Source organism: Mobula birostris, chromosome 9 (assembly GCF_030028105.1).
Source record: "Mobula birostris isolate sMobBir1 chromosome 9, sMobBir1.hap1, whole genome shotgun sequence".
NCBI lineage: Eukaryota > Metazoa > Chordata > Chondrichthyes > Myliobatiformes > Myliobatidae > Mobula > Mobula birostris.
The window spans coordinates 75,814,543-75,835,167 of record NC_092378.1 but is presented as its reverse complement, the minus strand read 5'-3'; the positions used below and the strand labels follow the sequence as shown (position 1 = coordinate 75,835,167).

The 20,625-nt window shown below is 41.2% G+C and overlaps 1 protein-coding gene across 1 annotated transcript in view; it reads right to left on the bottom strand.

The window, feature by feature from the left end:
* fer1l6 (fer-1 like family member 6) overlaps positions 1-20,625 on the bottom strand; it is a 311,731-nt gene that overhangs the window by 197,050 nt on the left and 94,056 nt on the right. Inside the window, exon 15 of the mRNA XM_072267285.1 lies at positions 1,145-1,229. Coding sequence (XP_072123386.1) covers positions 1,145-1,229 — 85 coding nt within the window. The remainder of the gene's footprint in view (positions 1-1,144; positions 1,230-20,625) is intronic.

Sequence of the window (20,625 nt, the reverse complement as noted above, 5' to 3'; positions counted from 1 at the left end):
ATAGCTCGTGCAGCCCCTTTAAAAATTCAGGACTATCTTGCTAATTTGGGTGCCAAGGATTGAGCATTTGAGGAGCACCTGAACTGAGGTTCGGTGTTCAGTTGTAAGCCTAGTCATGATTTCATCTTGTGTTTGTTTTGTGCTCAGGTTCTCGATCTAGTTTGAAAATGTGTCTCAATCCTTGCCGTGAATACTCCAGCATTTTGGTCTGATTCATCGTCATCAATGGCTCTCATCACACAAGGATCATACCTATCCTGAAAGTTAATCAGTTGTGGTCACTGTTCCCTAACTGTTCACCCACTGAAAGGTCAGTACGTCCCCGCCATCCCCTCCTCTCATTGAACTGTCCACATACTGATTTAAAAAAAACCCTCTTGAACACACATAACAAATTCTTCCCCTTCTAAACCCCTTACATTAAGAGGGTCCCAGTTTATATTAGTGAAGTTGCAATCCCCTTGACAACAACCCTACTATTTTTATACATTTCTCTAATCTGATCACATACCTAATACAATAGTGAGGTAGTGTTTGTGGGTTGGTTCACTGACTGCTCTGAAGTCTGATGACGGAGGGGAAGAAGCTGTTCCTAAAACACTGAATGTGTCTTCAGGCTCTCTACATGCTCTCTGATAGCAGTAATAAGAAGAGGACATGTTCTGGGGTTTCTTTGCTCTAATTTAATTTCTTGGAGGGCTTACAGTCACCAGGAAATTACAGTATGCAATGCCATCATTTGAACATTAGTGAGCTTGTATGAAGTTCTTTCCTCCACCATCAAACACTTTAACTGAAGTACATTAATAATCAAAAGTAGGGTGTGGGCTCCTTTGTCAAGTGTGGAGCTTTAAGTGTAAAGTTTAATGATAATGAGGTACAAAGCCAAAATCAAAGAGAAAGGAAATCTATGTATATAACTGTGCTGTGTCTAGTTAAAATTATGTAATATCATGAAGTTCAGGTGCCTTAAGACATTGGCAGAGGCTCTCTTCAAAACTCTTCCCATCATATCCTTGGTGGAAGTGCAATGGGAGCTTCATTAAAATGTGTAAGTACATTTTCCAAACTTCCTATGGCAGAGCAGGAGCAACCATTAGGAAATCCCCAGCTTTTACTCTAGCTCATTCCACCAATAACCTACCAGTTCTTGACTGGCCATGGTGAGTCGTTTCTTATCCAGCAGTGTCTGATGAATTCCATCTGACTGTCCAAAGGCAGTAAAATGTCTGAGGCACAAGGAAACATCATAGTAGTTAGGTATAAAAATATGAGAATATTTTAACATCACATGCAAGTTTATTACCAGCTTTGAGTTACGAGTTATTATTTCCATTCAGAAAACCTAAATCTGAGTGACTAACAAGAAATTAATTAATTAAATATTAACCCTTGTCTATTTTCCATCATGTATATACACAGGTAGCTGTGGAATCACAATGAATCATCTTAGCACTACCATGGAAGTTAGATAACATAGAAAATAGGCAGGAAATGAAACAGTTAAATGTTCTCTTTGGGGTTATATCAGATAAAAAGTCATCAACGTTCCATAGATACTATCTGATTTGCTGAGTATTTCCAACATTTTCTGCTTCTTTTTAAGATATCAATCATTATTTAGTACACTTCAGAAGGATAAAAAATCACAGTAAATAGAACAAATAACTCTACAGCACAGTACAGGCCCTTCATCTCATAATGCTGTGCCAATCTTATAACCTACTCCAAATCAATCTATTCTTTCCCTCCCACATAGCCCTCCATTTTACCATCATGCATGTGTCTCTCTTTAGAGTTTCTTAATGCTCCAAATGTATTTGTCTTTACCAATACTTCCTGATAGGGTGCTCCAAGCACCCACCACTCACATTGTCAAAAAATATTACCTCTGACATCCCGCCTATACTTTCCTCCAACCACCTTAAAATTATGCCCCTTCATATCAGGCATTTCCACCCAGGGAAAAAGTCTCTGGCTATCAACTCAATCTATGCTTCTTATCTTGCACACCTCTAAAAAGTTACCTCTTATCCTCCTTTGCTCCAAAGAGAAAAGCCCTAGCTCACTCAACCAAAGTCAAAAGTCAGGTAACTTCTGTCTGCTCATCATCGTTCCTAACAGAAGGTCTTGCAGCAGTCAGGTTGTGAGAAAATGTGATCAGATTACTGCCCGTGGGCAAAAACAGGGTCTGCTTACTGAGAGAGAATAGGCATATCAGTGTTATTGCATCTGGTGAATAAACTATCCAAGATTACAATTTGCAAGAAGAATGAGAAGAAAGGCATGCAGATTCAGGAAGGAGAAGAAAGACATGATTAATAGTTGCTCCTGTGCCTTTATCAGATCAGGAAGGACAGGCAGATGATAAAGCAAAATTGCAGTCAGTGGAGTTAGTTGCAGTGTAAAATGGGGACAAAATCGAAAAGGGTGATGAATACAGGACTGAATGCATTCAGTAAACAGAATAAAATAAATTATCTTGTAGCGTAGTTAGAAATTGGCAAGTATAACATTATGGACATCACAGAGTTGTGGCTGAAAGAAGATTATAGTTGTGAGCTTAACATTGTACACCTTTATTGAAAGGACAGGCAGGTAGACAGAGGGGTGATGTGACCCTCTTGGTTAAAAAAAAATGAAATCAAAGCTTTTGAATGATGTGACAAAGGATCCTTGTGGGTAGAGCTAAGAACTGCAAAGGTAAAAAGACCTTGATGGGAGTCATATACTGGCCTCCGAACAGTAGCTAGCATGTGACTACAAATTACAATGGGGGATTAAAAGCATGTAATAAGGGCAATGTTACAATAGTCATGGGGGATTTCAAATGACAGGTAGATTGGGAAAATCATTTTGGTGCTAGATCTCAAGAAAGAGAGTTCACATTGCAATTTGAGCTGGAGAAGCGAAAGTCAGATGTATTACTATTACACTGGAGTAAAGGGAATTACAGAACCATGAGGGAAATGCTATCCAAAATTGATTAGAAGGTGACACTAGTAGGGATGATGACAGAGCAGCAACGGCTGGAGTTTCTGGGAGCAATTTGGAAGGTGCTGGATAGATACATCCCAAAGAAGAAGATGTAATCTAAGACAGAATGATGCAACCATGGCTGACAAGGGAAGTCATGCTCGTGAATGTAAAATCCTACAAAGGGTAAGGATGCAACCCAGTCCATCATGGGTAATGCCCTCCCCACCCCACCATTGAGTACATTCACAGGGAGCTCTTTAGCAGCAAAGCAGCGTGCATTATCAGGGATCCTCACCACCCAGGACATGTTCTCTTTTCACTACTGCCAACAGGAAGAAGGTATGGGAGCATCAAATTCAGGAGCAGTTATTTCCCCTCAACCACCAGGCCCTTGAATAAGAGGGGATACTTTCATTTGCCCCATCACTGAACTGTTCCTAGAACCTACAGACTCTCTCTCAAGGACTCTTCATCTCATGAATTCCAATGTTTTTGTTTATTTATTTATTATTATTATGTTTCTCTTTTGTATTTGTACAGTTTGCTGTCTTTTGGACAATAGTTGTTTGTCCATCTTGTAGGGTGTGATCTTTCATTGATTCTACTGTGTTTCTTAGATTTACTGTGAAAGACCACAAGAAAATGAATCTCAAGGTTGTGTTGTATATGGTGACATATATATATTTGATATTAAATTTACTTTGAACTTTGAATTTCTCCAGCTTTAGGCAGCAGATTGTTTAACTAGAGTGATTGTGATACATGCTCTCAGTTTCTACTGAAGGATAATGAACAGAGGAGTTCAATCCAATTAATATCCTTTTTACTGTAACCATGTGGGTATTCCAGTTCCTCCCACATTCCAAGGATATACAGTTAGGGTTAGTTGTGGGCATGTTATGTTAGTGCTAGAATTGTGGCACAACCGTCACAGATCTGATTTGATGCAAAATAACACATTTCACTGTATGTTTCAATTATACATATGACAAATAAAGGTAATCTTTGTCTTTATTTACAATTCCCATTTGTGGGGACTATCATCTGCGGGTTCACTGAATGTTGTGTAATTGCTGTTAAGAATTGATTAAGCTGTTTGTGTGTTTAAGCCTGTTAAACTAGTGTCGGGAAAAGTGATAAAGGTACTTTATTATCGACACTGTAGAGATTAAAATTTAGTGTGATTCAAAGAGATTAGATCATAAAACCAAAAGATATAGGAGCAAAATTAGGCCATTTGGCCCATTGCATCTGCTCCACCATTCCATCATGCTGATCCAATTTTCCTCCTAGTCCTAATCTCCTGCTTACTCCCCATATCCCTTTATGCCTTGACCAATAAGACTGGGCCTCCACAGCTGCCTATGGCAAAGAATTCCATAGATTTTTCACTTTCTGGCAAAAGAAATTCCTCCTTATCTTGGTTCTAGAAGAACACCCATCAATTCTGATATTGTGTCCTCTGGTCTTAGACCACCCCCCCATCATAGAAAACATTCTCTCCACATCTAATCATTCAAGTACTTACACCATTCGATAGGTTTCAATGAGGTCACCCCTCATTCTTCTGAATTCTAGTAAATACAGGCCCAGAGCCATCAAACTCACTTCATATGACAAGCCATTCGATCCTGGAGTCATTTTGTTGAATCTCCTTGAACCCTCTCCAGATTCAGAATATCTTTTCTAAGACAAGGGGCCCAAACTTGCTCACAATACTCCAAGTGAGGCTTTACCAGAGCTTTATAAAGTCACAACATTACATCCTTGTTTTTATATTCTAGTCCTCTTGAAATGAATGCTCACATTGCATTTGCTTTCCTCACCACAGGCTCAAGCTACAAATTAACCTTCAAGAAATCCTGCACAAGGGTTTCCAGGACCCTTTGCAACTCAGTTTTTTTGTACCTTCTCTCCACTTAGAAAATGGGCAATCCTTTTGTTTCTTCTACCAAAATGCATGACCATACACTTCCCGACATTGTTTACCATGTGCCATTTCTTTGCCCATTCTCCTAATCTGTCTGTCCTTCTGTAGCCTCTCTACTGACTTAAAGCCCCTTCACCTTTCTTAACATTATCTGCAAACTTTGTAACATAGCCATCAATTCCATCATCCAAATGATTGACATATAACATAAAAAGAAACAATCCCAACATAGACCCATATGGAACACCACTAGTCACCAGCAACCAATCAGCAAAGGCTCCCCATATTGCCATTCTTTGCCTCCTACGAATCAGCCACTGCTTTATCCATCCTAGAATCTTTCCTGTAATACCATAAGCTCGTAGTTTGTTAAGCAGCCTCATGTGTGGCATGTTGTCAAATGTCTTCTGCAAATCCAAGTACACAACATTAATCAATTCTCCTTTGTCTATTCTGCTTGTTATTTCTTCAAAGAATTCCAACAGGTTTGTCAGGAAAGATTTTCCCTTGAGGAAACCATACTGACTCTGGTCTATTCTATCATGTACCTCCAAGTACCCTGAGACCTCATCCTTAAAAATCAACTCCAACATCTTCCCAACCACTGAGATCAGACTAACTGGCCGAGTTTTCTTTCTTCTGTCTCTCTCCCTTTTTGAACAGTGGAGTAACATTTGCAAGTTTCCAGTCTTCCAGAACCACTCCAGAATTTAATTATTATTGAAAGATCATTAATAATGTCTCCACGATCGCTTTAACCATCTCTTTCAGAACTCTAGGGTAAACACCATCCGGTCCAGGTGACTTATCTACCTTCAGACCTTCCAGTTTCCCAAGAACCTTCTCTCTAGTTATGGTAACTTCACACACTTCGTGCCCCCGACATCTGGAACTTCCAACATACTGCTAGTGTTTTCCACAGTGAAGACTAACGCAAGATACTTAGTCAGTTCATCCACTGTTTTGCTGTCCTGCACTACTACTACTCCAGCATCGTTTTCCGATTTTGCTTCTCTTTTACACTTACTGTATCTGAAGAAACTTTCAGTATCCTCTTTAATATTATTGGCTAGCTTACTTTAGTTTTCTATTTTTACCTTCTTAATGACTTTTTTGTTGTCTTCTATTGGTTTTTAAAAGCTTCCAAATCCTCTAACTTCCCACTAATTTTTGCTGTATTATATGCCCTGTCTTTGGCTTTTATGTTGGCTTGGACTTCTCTTGTTATCCATGGTTATGTCATCTTTTCTTTAGACCATAAAACCATAAGACATAGCTGCAGAATTAGGCCATTTAGCCCATCGAGCCTGTTCCACATTCAATCGTGGCTGATCCTCTTTTCCCCTCCTCAGCCCCACTCTCCAGCCTTCCTCCCGTAAGTTTTGGTGCTGTGTCTAATCAAGAACCTATCAAGCTCTGCCTTAAATACACCCAATAACCTAGTTTCCACAGCTGCCTGTGGTAATAAATTCCACAAATTCATCACCCTTTGGCTAAAGAAATTTCTCCATGTCTCCATTTTAAATACAAATGTTTGTAGAAGCCTCTCTATTCTGAGGATGTGCCCTCTTGTCCTAGACTCCCCCACCATGGGAAACATCCTTTCCACATCTACTCTGTCTAGGCCTTTCAACATTCAAAAGGCTTCTGTGAGCTCTCCCCCTCATCCTTCTAAATTCCAGTGAGTACAGACCCAGAGCTGTCAAACATTCCTCGTACGATAATACTTTCATTCCCGGAATTCTCCTTGTGAACCTCCTCTGAACCCTCTCCAATGCCAGCACATCTTTTCTTAGATGAGGAGCCCAAAACTGTTCACTCTACTCAAGCTGAGGCCTCACCAGTGCCTTAGAAAGCCTTAGCATCAAATCACAAAAAAGAGAAAATCTGCAGAGGCTGGAAATCCAAGCAATGCACACGAAATCCTGGAGCAACTTAGCAGGCTAGGCAGCATCTATGAAAAAAAACTACAATCAATGTTTTGGGCCGAGATCCTTCAGCGGGACTGGAAAAACAAACATCCCTGCTCTTGTATTCTAGACATCTTAAAATGAATGCTAACATTGCGTTTACCATCCTCACCATTGACTCTACCTGCAAGTTACCCTTTAGAGTGTTCTGCACAAGGACTTCCAAGTCCCTTTGCATCTCAGATTTTTGGATTTTCTCCCCTTTTAGAAAATAGTCCAGACATTTATTTCTACTAGCAAAGTATGTTACCATGCATTTTCCAACATTGTATTTCTTTTGTGACTCTCTTGCCCATTCTCTTAATCTGTCTAAGTCTTCTTGCAGCCTACGTATTTCCTCAACACTACCTGTCCCTCCACCAATCTTTGTATCATCTGCAAACTTGGCAACAAAGCCATCCAATCCATCATCTAAATCATTGATATACAGCATAAAAAGAAGTGGACCCAACACCGACCATTGCAGAAAACCACGAGTCACTGGCAGCCAACTAGAGAAAGATCCTTTTATACTCACTGGCTGCCTCCTACCAATCAGCCAGTGCTCTGACCATGCCAGTAACTTTCCTGTAATGCCATGGGCTCTTAATATGGTAAGCAGTCTCATGTGTGGCACCCTGTCAAAGGCCTTCTGAAAGTCCAAATATACAACTTCCACTGCATCCCCTTTATCTGTGCTACTTGTAATCTCCTCAAAGAATTCCAACAGGTTCGTCAGGCAGGATTTTCCCTGAAGGAAACCATGCTGACTTTGTCCTATCTTGTCTTGTGTCACCAAGCACTCCATTACCTCATCCTTAACAATTGACTCCAATATATTCCCAACCACTGAGGTCAGGCTAACTGGTCTACAATTTCCTTTCTGCTGCCCTCCTCCTTTCTTAAAAGGTGCAGTGGCATTTTCCAGTCCTTTGGCACCATGCCGGGGTCCAATGATTTTTGAAAAATCACTGCCTTCACAACCTATACCACTACCTATTTCAGAACCCCGGGGTCCAGGATGTCTTTTCCCCATAGGCCTTTCAGCTTTTTGAGCACCTTCTCCCTTGTAATAGTATCTGCACTCAATTCTTTTCTCCCACACCTTTCAACATCTGGCACATTGCTAGTATCTTCCACTGTGAAGACTGATGCAAAATAGTCATTTAGTTCATTTACGATACCCTTGGCCCCTGTTACTATTTCTCAGGCGTCATTTTCTAACAGTCTTATATCCACTTATATCTCTCTTTTATTTCTTATATATTTGAAAAAGCTTTTACTATCCACCTTGATATTGCTTGTTAGCTTTCTTTCATATTTCATTATTTCCATCCTAATGTTTTGTTTAGTTGCTCTCTGTATGGTTTTAAAAACTTCCCGATCCTCTATCTTCCCGCAAATTTTTTTGTTGTATGCACTCTTTTGCTTTTCCTTTAGATTTGTCTTCCCTTGTCAGCCATGGTTTTACTATTTTGCCATTTGAGTATTTCTTCCTCTTCCTCTTTAGGATGTATATATCCTGTGCCTTCTGAATTGCTTCCAGAAATTCTAGTCATTGATGCTCTGCCACCATCCCTGCCAGTGTTATTCTCCAATCAATTCTGCCCAACTCCTCGCTCATGCCTCTGTAATTTTCTTTACTCCACTGTAATACTGGTACATCTGACTTCAGCTTCTCCATCTTAAATTTCAGGATGAATTCAATCATATTATGATCACATTCCCCTAATGGCTGTTTTACAAGGTTTCTTTTACCTTATGGTCTCTAATCTATTCTAGTTCATTGTACAACACCCATTCCAGAATAGCAGATCCTCTAGTGGGCTCATCCACCAGCCGCTCTAAAAAGCCATCTCATAGATACTCTAGAAATCCCCCCTCCTGGAATCCAGCACCAATCTGATTTTCCCAATCTACCTGCATATTGAAGTCTCCCATGAGCTTTGGAACATTGCCTGTTTGGCATGCATTTTCTATCCCCTGTTGTAATTTGTAAGCCACATTGTTACTACTGTTTGGAGGTCTGTATACAACTCCCATCAAGGTCCTTTTTCCCTTGCGGTTCCTTTGCTCTATCCAGAATGAATCAACACTTTCTGACCCTATGTCACCTCTTTCTAATGATTTGATTTCATTTTTTAACCAACTGAGCAATGTCGCCCCCTCTGCCTTCCTGCCTATCCTTTCGACGCATTGTTTATTCTTGGACATTAAGCTCCCAACTATAATCTTTTAACCAAGGTTCCTTGATGCCTACAAGATCATACCTGCCAATCTGCAACTGTGCTGCAAGTTCGTCTAGTTTATTCTGCATACTGCGTACATTCAGATACACCTTCAGTCCTGTATTCACCCTTTCAATTTGTCCACCTTTTACATTGTAACTCATCCTGTTGACTGCAATTTTGTCCTACTCACAGACTCTCCTCACTACACAATGCCTCTGTTTGTAATCCAGCTACCTCATCTTCAGGCTATTATCTGCCTTTCCCACAATGCTTCTTGGTTTTAAATATAGGCAGCTAAGGACACTATGCTCAACCTTTTGATCCCTAATTTCATCTGATGTCATACCAACATCTGCCTCCTCAGCCTCTCCATTAACCGCTCTGGCACTCTGGTTCCCATCCCCCTGCATATCTACTTTAAACCCCACGATACAGCATTAACAAACCTTCGAGTTAGGATATTAGTCCTTCTCCTATTCAGGTGCAAACCATCCATTCTGTACAGGCTCAATCTTATCAACAAATAGCACTTGTGTTTTGAGCGGGGTAGATGTCTGAATTCCCAATGCCTTGTCATTCAGAGTGCTAATTTCTGCAAACATTTTGGTGAAAGTTTCGCTGATTGAATGGCATTTTCCCAAGCTGCTAGTAAGGATATTGTGTTAGTCCAAACTGGCAGTGATGTCGCACTGCCTGATAGGTTGGGAGACCCTGGAGAGGCGGAGCCATATTTTTAGAAAAGGGAGGTATGTAGCTGAGGGCAAAGAATTTAAAGGAAAGTTGTTCTTATTTCTTTGAAGTGAGGGAAAAGAGTTGTCTGATGTGAAAGGTTGAATGGGTCCTTCAGTAATTGATTTAAATTCTGAGCCGGTTTTGGCTATTGTGTCACCGGTTGAAAAATGCAGAAGTGTATATGCGGAGATCCAAAGTTATTGTACGTTGGGAGTGTTCTTTGGGGTCGATCCATAAAACCATAGACATAGGAGAAGAATTTGGCCATTCGGCCCATCAAGCTAGTTCCACCCTTCCATGATGGCTGATCCCAGATCCCACTCAACCCCACACACTTGCCTTTTCGCCGCAGACTTTGATGCCCTGACCGATGAGAACAATCAGCCCACAACCGAGGGGAAGAAGAATCTGAGACTTGGGCTGAGCAGACATCTCAGTTACTGGATGAATGGCGGTTCTCAGATAATATGAAAAAACAGAGGCTAGTAGAGAGCTTAAAGTTCCAGTGGCTGATGTAGTGAAGTTCCTAAATGCATTAGGAAAACCCATTAGTTACTTCAACTAATCACTTGCAAACTCTAGAAAATGCTTTTGGCACTGCTGGGAGTGCAGCCGATCTGATAACGAAGTTTAGTCACACATTCTAGGAGGAAGGAGAGAAGCTGTCTGCCTACATTTTCAGGTTGGAAACGCAACTTCACTGAGCCACAAAGGGAGCATTCAACTGTCTGAGAGAAACTGCTTGAGGATGGAGCAAGTTCTGAAGGACGTGCTGTCACACGATGTGATTGCTCCACGTATTCAAATGACCCGCAAGATGTGCCCTCCTCCATCTTTTACAGAGTTAGTCAGAGAAGTTCGACAGGAGGAAAACGTAACTGAGAAGTGGGACGTTTCCAAAACCCGAGCAGCATCTTCAGTGTTGGCTTCTGTTGCTAAAGGGGTCCCAGATGCTGCGGAGACAGAGCTTTTGAAAACTGAGGTGAAAAGCCTTTGAGCTGAGCTGATTCAATTGATGTCTATTAATGATTCAGCTAAACGTAATACAGTACATCCATTAGGAAACCGAACCCAACTGTAGGACCTAACGATGCAGCACTGCTGTGGAAAGGGCCTCTTAACTGGAGAGGTGATTGGTATTTTCTGTTACAACTGTGGAGAAGACAGACATTTCAAGGGAAACTCTGAGGGACAGGAAAGTCTTTGAAGTGTAAGTCAGCAGTTAACCAGAGAAAAAGAGAGGCACAACTGTCGAGGGACCCAGTAAAGGAACAGGCTGGTATCTCGGAGAGGATACGTTCAAATCAGTGCACCCTGCCGAAGGGTCTCGGCCTGAAACATTGACTATACTATTTCCACAGATACTGCCTGGCCTGCTGAGTTCCTCCAGCATTTTGTGTGTTTATCCAGGAAATGCTGAAGTGCAGAACACTACTCCTGAAAGTTTAGTGTGACCAAGCTCTGATGTATCCATACACATTGAGAGTATTTATGCTACTGCCCTAACTGGCACAGTTCTCAAGTTACTTTCCTCTACCAGTCCTTCGACAACTGTTATTTGATGCATTTACCATTGACAGTGGCGTCAATGCCCTAAAGATTTGAGGGCTTAGTACTGATGGGTACCCATACGATGGTTACTTGTCATTGAACTTGGAGTTTTCGGAAGCAGATGGTGAAGTAACTGAGACTATTGACACACCAGTGTTGGTCTGCCCAGATCCAGTTGAAAAAAATGGAGCTTTCATTCTCTGGGAACAAATACTTCCATTGTGAGAAGGCTCATGGGAGCATGCAAGGAGAGAAATGGAGAGAACTTTTTGAAAACCTTGTCCATTCACCTGATGTTCAGAGCTGCTTTTGAGAAGGTGCGAGTTCCTCCTAAGCAGGATGTTGAGCAGAACAAGGGACTGTGTGGTACACCCAGTCTAAACCTGTCATGTTATGTTCCGGTAGTGTAGCTAGAGGGATGGGAACCCCCAGATTTGCTGGAATGCCCATTGCCCTGGCCAGCCAGGTGGATGCTCCTGATGATCCAGAAGAAGAGTCACACTTACATGCAGGAGTGTTGGTGAAACCTGAACTGCAGAAATCTTCGGCTGTGTACACAAACAGGGGGTGACAGTGAATATCAGGAACACCTCAGGGAGAGATGTTACCCTTCAATGTGAGGTGCCAATTACCCCTCTTCTTCCTGAAACGGTAGTGTCTAGTTTTCCTGGGGCAACAGAAAAGAAGCAGTCTCTTGTGTCGAGGAAGTCAACATTGAGGTCCTGCAACTTGGGTGACTTACCATTGCCCGAGGAATGAAAAATGCTGCTACAGTATTTATATACACACTTACCATTGCCCGAGGAATGAAAAATGCTGCAACAGTACTTATATATTTATGCAACACATACAAAATGCTGCCTGGCCTGTTGAGTTCATCCAGCATTCTGTGTGCGTTGCTTAGATTTCATGCATCTGCAGATTTTCTCTAGTTGTATTTATATATTTATGCACATTTTATTCCATATCTGTACTTTAACCCCTAACTTTATTTTTATATAATTTTTAATTCATATAATTGTTGTGGTTTCTTGTTGCATGTGATGCTCTGACTAACACATCACAGCAAATTACTAAAACATGTAAATATACACTCAGTGGCTATTTTATTAGGTACACCTGTATACCTGCTCATTAATGCAAATATCTAATCAGCCTATAATGTGCCAGCAACTCGATGCATAAAAGCATGCAGACATTGCCAAGAGTTGTTGCTCAGACCAAACATCAGAATGGGGAAGAAATGTGATCTAAGTGACTTTGACCGTGGAGTGATTGTCGGTGCCAGACAATGGTTTGAGTGTCTCAAAAACCTCTGATCTACTGGGACTTTTATTCACAACAGTCTCTAGGATTTATGGAAAATGGTGCAAGAAACAGAAAGCATTCAGTGAGTGGCATTTCTGTAGGTGAGAACACTTTGTTAATGAGAGATTGGAGGAAATTGATCAGACTGGTTCGAGCTGACAGGAAGGCAACTCAAATGACCACTCGTTGGAACAGTGGTGTGCAGGAGCATCTTCAAATGTGCAACACATCGAACCAGCAGCAGAAGACCACGAACATACACTTCAGTGCCACTTTATTACATACAGGAGATCACTGAGTGTATATGCATGACGTAGATTGAAATGATGATCTTAATAAGTTAAAGTTTTGGAAAATTACCAAATGTATTAGTAAATGTAGAGTTGAAGTCGCATTTAGATCAGCAGTGATGTTAACTGAATGGCAGACCAGATTTAATGGCCCAAGTTTCCAAATTTGTTGCCTCGCTAGTATTACAGTGATATTTTCAAAAGTCTGGTAGTTGGGTGATACTTAATTAGAATCAGAATCACATTTACTATCACCGACATTTTTCGTGAGTTTGTTGTTTTGTGGCAGTAGTACAGCGCAATACTTAAAATATACTATCAATTACAATAAGAAATATATATATATATATATAATTAAGTAAGTAGTACAAGCAGAGAACAAAAATAGTGAGGTAATTTATAGTTCAGAATTCTGATGGCAGAGGGGAAAAAGCTGTTCCTAAAACATTGAGTGCCCAACAAAATAGCCACTGAGTGTGTACTTATGGACATCATCTCAATTCTAATTTTCATAAGTTACACTTTTTTTTGCAGTTAATTGTGGTACAAAACAAAGCAACTGGACATTCTTGGCAGATTAGGCATGACCTATGGAAAGTGGAGGAGTAGAGGAGAATTCACAAGACCAGATGAGGCTGTGCTGAGGTTAGAGGCCTATGAATGTGCATAGAGAGGGATGGGGCTTGTTTGCTGTTGTTGTCTTGTTGATGGGTATGTTCTGTTTTGTTGTGTTGTGTGTTGTTCTACTGATCATTGTAGGCATGCTACGTTGGTGCTGGAATGTGTGGCAGCACACGTGGGCTGCCCCCAGCATGTCTGGGTGTGTTGGATGTTAATACAAATGACTAATTCACTGTATGTTTGATATACTTGTGATAAATAAATCTGAATCGGAGTTTTTCTGTTTCTGTTCACATTTCCAGCATATACTGTATCTTATGTTTAGGTTGTACCCAAAAGCCCAAAACCTTAATTCAACACCACTAAGTTCAGGAACAGTTACTACCCCTCAAGCATCAGGCTACTGAACCAGTGGGATAACTTCACTCACCTCAACACTGAACTGATTCCACAAACTACGGACTCACTTTCAAGGACTTTACAACTCATGTTCAATAATAACCATATAACCATACAACAATTACAGCATGGAAACAGGCCATCTCGGCCCTGCTAACCCGTGCCAAAATCTTACTCTCACCTAGTCCCACCAACCTGCACTCAGCCCATAACCCTCCATTCCTTTCCTTTCCTGTCCATATATCTATCCAATTTAACTTTAAACGACAACATCGAACCTGCCTCAACCACTTCTGCTGGAAGCTCATTCCACACAGCTACCAATCTCTGAGTAAAGAAGTTCCCCCTCATGTTACCCCTAAACTTTTGCCCTTTAACTGTCAACTCATGTCCTCTTGTTTGAATCTCCCCCATTCTCAATGGAAAAAGCCTATCCACGCCAACTCTATCAATCTCCCTCATAATTTTAAACATCTCTATCAAGTCCCCCCTCAACCTTCTACGCTCCAAAGAATAAAGACCTAACTTGTTCAACCTTTCTCTTTAACTTAGGAGATGAAACACAGGCAACATTTTAGTAAACCTCCTCTGTACTCTCTCAATTTTATTGACATCTTTCCTATAATTCAGTGACCAGAACTGTACACAATACTGCAAATTTGGCCTTTCCAATATCTTATACAATTTCAACATTACATCTCAACTCCTATACTCAATGCTCTGATTTATAAAGGCCAGCATACCAAAAGCTTTCTTCACCACCCTATCCACATGAGACTCCACCTTCAGGGAACTATGCACCATTATTCCTAGATCCCTCTGTTCTACTGCATTCTTCAATGCCCTACCATTTACCATGCATGTCCTATTTTGATTAGTCCTACCAAAACGTAGCACCTCACACTTACCAGCATTAAGCTCCATCTGCCATCTTTCAGCCCACTCTTCTAACTGGCCTAAATCTCTCTGTAAGCTTTGAAAACCTACTTCATTATCCACAATGCCACCTATCTTAGTATCATCTGCATACTTACTCATCCAATTTACAACCCCATCATGCAGATCATTAATATTTATGACAAACAACATTGGACCCAGTACAGATCCCTGAGGCACACCGTACACATCGTCCTCCATTCTGACACACAGTTATCCACCACTACTCTCTGGCGTCTCCCATCCAGCCGCTGCTGAATCCATTTGACTACTACGATATTAATGCCTAATGACTGAACCTTCCTAACTAACCTTCCGTGTGGAACCTTGTCAAAGGCCTTACTGAAGTCTGTATAGACAACATCCACCGCTTTACCCTCATCAACTTTCTTAGTGACCTCATCAAAAAATTCAATAAGATTTGTCAAACATGACCTTCCATGTACAAATCCATGTTGACTGTTCCTAATCAGACCTTGCCTATAAAGATAATTATATATACCATCTCTAAGAATACTTTCCATCAATTTACCCACCACTGACGTCAAACTCGCAGGCCGATAATTATTAGGTTTACTCTTTGAACCCTTTTTAAATAATGGAACCACATGAGCAATATGCCAATGCTCTGGCACCATCCCCGTTTCCAATGACTTTTAAACTAATTCTGCCAGAGCCCCTGCTATTTCCACACTAACTTCCCTCAAGGTCCTAGGGAATATATTGTCCAGACCCGGAGACTTATCCACTTTTATATTCCTTAAAAGCGCCAGTACTTCCTTTTCTTTAATCATCATACTTTCCATAACTACCCTTCTTGCTTCCTTTACATTACACAATTCAATATCCTTCTCCTTAGTGACTATCGAAGAAAAGAAGTTGTTCAAAATCTCCCCCATCTCTTTTGGCTCCGCACATAGCTGTCCACTCTGATTCTCTTAGGGACCAATTTTATCCCTCACTATCCTTTTGCTATTAACATAACGGTAGAAACCCTTTGGATTTATTTTCACCTTACTTGCCAAAGCAGCCTCGTATCTTCTTTTAGCTTTTCTAATTTCTTTCTTAAGTTTCTTTTTACATTCTTTATATTTTTCGAGCACCTCATTAACTCCAAGCTGCCTATATTTACTGAAGATCCCTCTCTTTTTCTGAACCAAGTTTCCAATATCCCTTGAAAACCATGGCTTTCTCAAATTTTTAACCTTTCCTTTCAACCTAACAGGAACATAAAGATCCTGTACCCTCAAAATTTCACCTTTAAATGACCTCCATTTCCCTATTACATCCTTCCCATCAAACAAATTGTCCCAATCCACTCCTAAATCCTTTCGCATCTCCTCAAAGTTAGCCTTTCTCCAATCAAAAATCTCAACCCTAGGTCCAGTCCTAACCTTCTCCATAATTATATTGAAACTAATGGTATTGTGATCACTTGACCCGAAGTGCTCCCCAACACATACCTCCCTTGCCTGTCCTATCCCATTCCTTAACAGGAGACCCAACACTGCCCCTTCTCTAGTTGGTACCTCTATGTACCTCTATGCTTCCCAGTTTATGTGTGGAAAATTAAAATCTCCCACAATCACAACCTTGTGCTTACTACAAATATCTTCTATCTCCTTACAAATTTGCTCCTCCAGTTCTTGGTCTCCATTAGGTGGTCTATAATACACCCCTATAAGTGTCACAACAACTTTCCTGTTCCTCAATTCCACCCAAATAGCCTCCCTAGATGAGTCCACTAACCTATCCTGCCAGAGAACCGCTGTTATATTTTCTCTGACAAGCAATGCAACACCTCCCCCTCTTGCCCCTCCTATTCTATCACACCTGAAGCAATGAAATCCTGGAATATTTAGTTTACATGAAATTTATACAAGCCCAGTCGCTCCAATCTTTGAACATATGATAGTCCTGCCATCCCAGGAATTAACCTCATGAACCTACGCTGAACTCACACAATAGCAAGAATGTTCTTCCTCAAATTTGGAGACCAAAACTGCACACAATACTCCAGGTGTGGTCTCACCAGGGCTCTGTACAACTGCAGAAGGACCTCTTTGCTCCTATTCTCAACTCCCCTTGTTAGGAAGGCCAACATTCCATAGCTTTCTTCACTGCCTGCTGTACCTGCATGCTTACTTTCAGTGACTGATGAACAAGGATCTCGTTGTACTTCCCCTTTTCCTAACTTGACACCATTCAGATAGTAATCTGCCTTCCTGTTCTTGCCACCAAAGTGGATAACTTCACATTTATCCACATTAAACTGCATCTGCCATGCATCAGCCCACTTGCCCAACCTGTCCAAGTCACCCTGCATTCTCATAACATCCTCCTCACATTTCGCACTGCCACCCAGCTTTGTATCATCTGCAAATTTGCTAATGTTACTTCTAATCCCTTCATCTAAATCATAAATGTATATTGTAAATAGCTGCGGTCCCAGCACCGAGCTTTGCAGTACCCCACTAGTCACTGCCTGCCATTCTGAAAGGGACCCATTAATCCCTACTCTTTGTTTCCTGTCTGCTAACCAATTTTCTATCCATGTCAGTACCCTACCCCCAATACCATGTGCTCTAATTTTGTCCACTAATCTCCTATGTGGGACCTTATCAAAGGCTTTCTGAAAGTCCAGGTACACTACATCCACTGGCTCTCCCTTGTCCATTTTCATAGTTACAGCCTCAAAAAAATTCCAGAAGATTAGTCAAGCATGATTTCTCCTTCATAAATCCATGTTAAAATCGGACCTATCCTGCCACTGCTATCCAAATGTGCCACTATTTCATCTTTTATAATTGAATCCAGCATCTTCCCCGCCACTGATGTCAGACTAACTGGTCTATAATTCCCTGCTTTCTCTCTCCCTCCTTTCTTAAAAAGTGGGATAACGTTATCTACCCTCCAATCTGCAGGAACTGATCCTGAATCTATAGAACATTGGAAAATGATTACCAATGTGTCCATGATTTCTAGAGCCACCTCCTTAAGTACCCTGGGATGCAGACCATCAGGCCCTGGGGATTTATTGGCCTTCAGTCCCATCAGTCTATCCAACACCATTTTCTGCCTGATGTGAATCTCCTTCATTTGCTCCGTTACCCTAGGTCCTCTGGCCACTATTACATCTGGGAGATCGTTTGTGTCTTCCCTAGTGAAGACAGATCCAAAGTACCTGTTCAACTTGTCTGCCATTTCCTTGTTCCCCATAATAATTTCACCCGTTTCTGTCTTCAAGGACCCAACTTTGGTCTTAACTAATGTTTTCCTCTTCACATACCTAAAGAAGCTTTTACTATCCTCCTTTATATTCTTGGCTAGCTTACCTTCGTACCTCATCTTTTCTCTCCATAGTGGCTTTTTAGTTATCCTCTGTTGCTCTTTAAATTTTCTCAATCCTCTGGCTTCCCACTCATCTTTGCTATGTTATACTTCTCTTTATTTTTATACTGTCCTTGACTTCCCTTATCAGCCACGGTTGCCCCTTACTCCCCTTAGAATGTTTCTTCCTCTTTGGAATGAACTGATCCTGCACCTTCTGTATTATTCCCAGAAATACCTGCCATTGTTGTTCCACTGTCGTCCCTGCTAGGGTATCTTTCCAGTCAACTTTGGCCATCTCCTCCCTCATGGCTCTATAGTCCCCTTTGTTCAACTGTAATACTGACACTTCCGATTTTCCCGTCTCCCTCTCAAATTATAGATTAAAACTTATCGAATTATGGTCACTACCTCCTAATGGCTCCTTTACCTTGAGTTCCCTTATCAAATCCGGTTCACTACACAACACTAAATCCAGAATTGCCTTCTCCCTGGTAGGCTTTAGCACCCACAAAATATTTGGCAAACCATTCAACTTCTCAAGCAGAGCATTAGTCACTGTACGTAATAAAGTGGCCTGTATGTTTGTCATTTTCTGCTGCTAAAATCCATCCAATTCAAGGTTTGTCATGTTGTGCATTCAGAGATGCTTTTCTGCACACCACTGTTGTAACGCATGGATTTTTTGAGTTACTGTTGCCTTCCTGTCAGCTTGAACTAGTCTGACCGTCCTCCTCTGACTTCTTTCACCAATAAGGCTTTTTCACTCTCAGAACTGGCACTCACTCATGTTTTTGTTGTTTATCGCACCGTTCTCTGTTAAGTGTAGAGATAATTGTGCATGAAAATTCATCCACCACTTCTTTTGGCAGCTCTTTCCACACTCTTACCACCCACTGAGTGAAGAAGTTCCCCCTCATGTTCCCCTTTCACCCCTAACCCATGACCTATAGTTCTAGTCTCATCCAGCTTCAGTGGAAAATGCATGCTTGCATTTGTCTATATTCCTCAAAATTTTGTATAATTCTATTAATTCTCCCTTCATTCTCCTACGCTCCAGGCGAAAAGGTCCTAACGTTTCAACCTTTAATAGAAACATAGAAATCTACAGCACAATACAGGCCCTTTGGCCCACAATGTTGTGCCGAACATGTACTTAGTTTAGAAATTACCTAGGGTTACCCATAGCCCTCTATTTTTCCAAGCTCCATGTACCTATCCAGGAGACTCTTAAAAGACCCTATCATATCTGCCTCCAGACCTCTATCATTACTTAGTTTTTCGAACCTTTCTTAAGCTTTTCTTTTCTTCTTGACTAGATTTTCAACAGCCTTTGTATACCACAGTTCCTGTACCCTGCTATCCTTACCCTGTCTGATTGGAACATACCTATGCAAAATGCCACTCAAATAGTCCCTGAACATCTGCCACATTTCTGCCGTACATTTCCCTGAGAACATCTGTTCGCAATTTTTTACTTCCAAGTTCCTGCCTGATAGCTTCATATTTCCCCTTACTCCAATTAAAAGCTTTCCTAATTTGACTGTTCCTATCCATCTCCAATGCTATGGTAAAGGAGATAGAATTGTGATCACTATCTCCAAAATGCTCTCCCACTGAGAGAACTGACACCTGACCAGGTTCATTTTCCAATACCAGATCAAGTACAGCCTCTTCTGGCTTATCTACATATTGTGTTAGGAAGCCTTCCTGAATGAACCCAACAAACTCCACCCCATCAAAACCCCTTGCTCTAGGGAGAAACTAATCAATATTCGGGAAATTAAGATATCCAACCACAGCAACCATGTTATTATTACACCTTTCCAGAATCTGTCTCCCTGTCTGCTCCTCAATGTCCTTGTTACTATTGGGTGATCTATAAAAAACACCCAGTAGTGTTATTGACCCCTTCCTGTTTCTAACTTCCACCCACAGAGACTCAGTAGACAATTCCTCCATGACTTCTTCCTTCTCTGCAGCCGTGACACTATTTCTGATCAGCAGTGCCACGCCCCCACCTCTTTTGCCTTCCTCCCTGTCCTTTCTGTAACATCTATAGCCTGGCATCTAATTAACCATTCCTGCCCCTGAGCCATCCAAGTCTCTGTAATGGCCACAACATCATAGCTCCAAGTACTAACGCATGGTCTAAGTTCAACCATTTTGTTCATGATGCTTCTTGCATTGAAATAGGCACCTCAAACCATCGGTCTGAGTGTATCCCTTCTCTATTACCTGCCTATCCTTCCTCTCACACTGTCACCAAGCTTTCTCTATTTGTGAGCTAACTGCCCCTTCCTCCGTCTCTTCAGTTCGGTTCCCACCCACTAGCAATTCTAGTTTAAACCCTCCCCAATAGCCTTAGC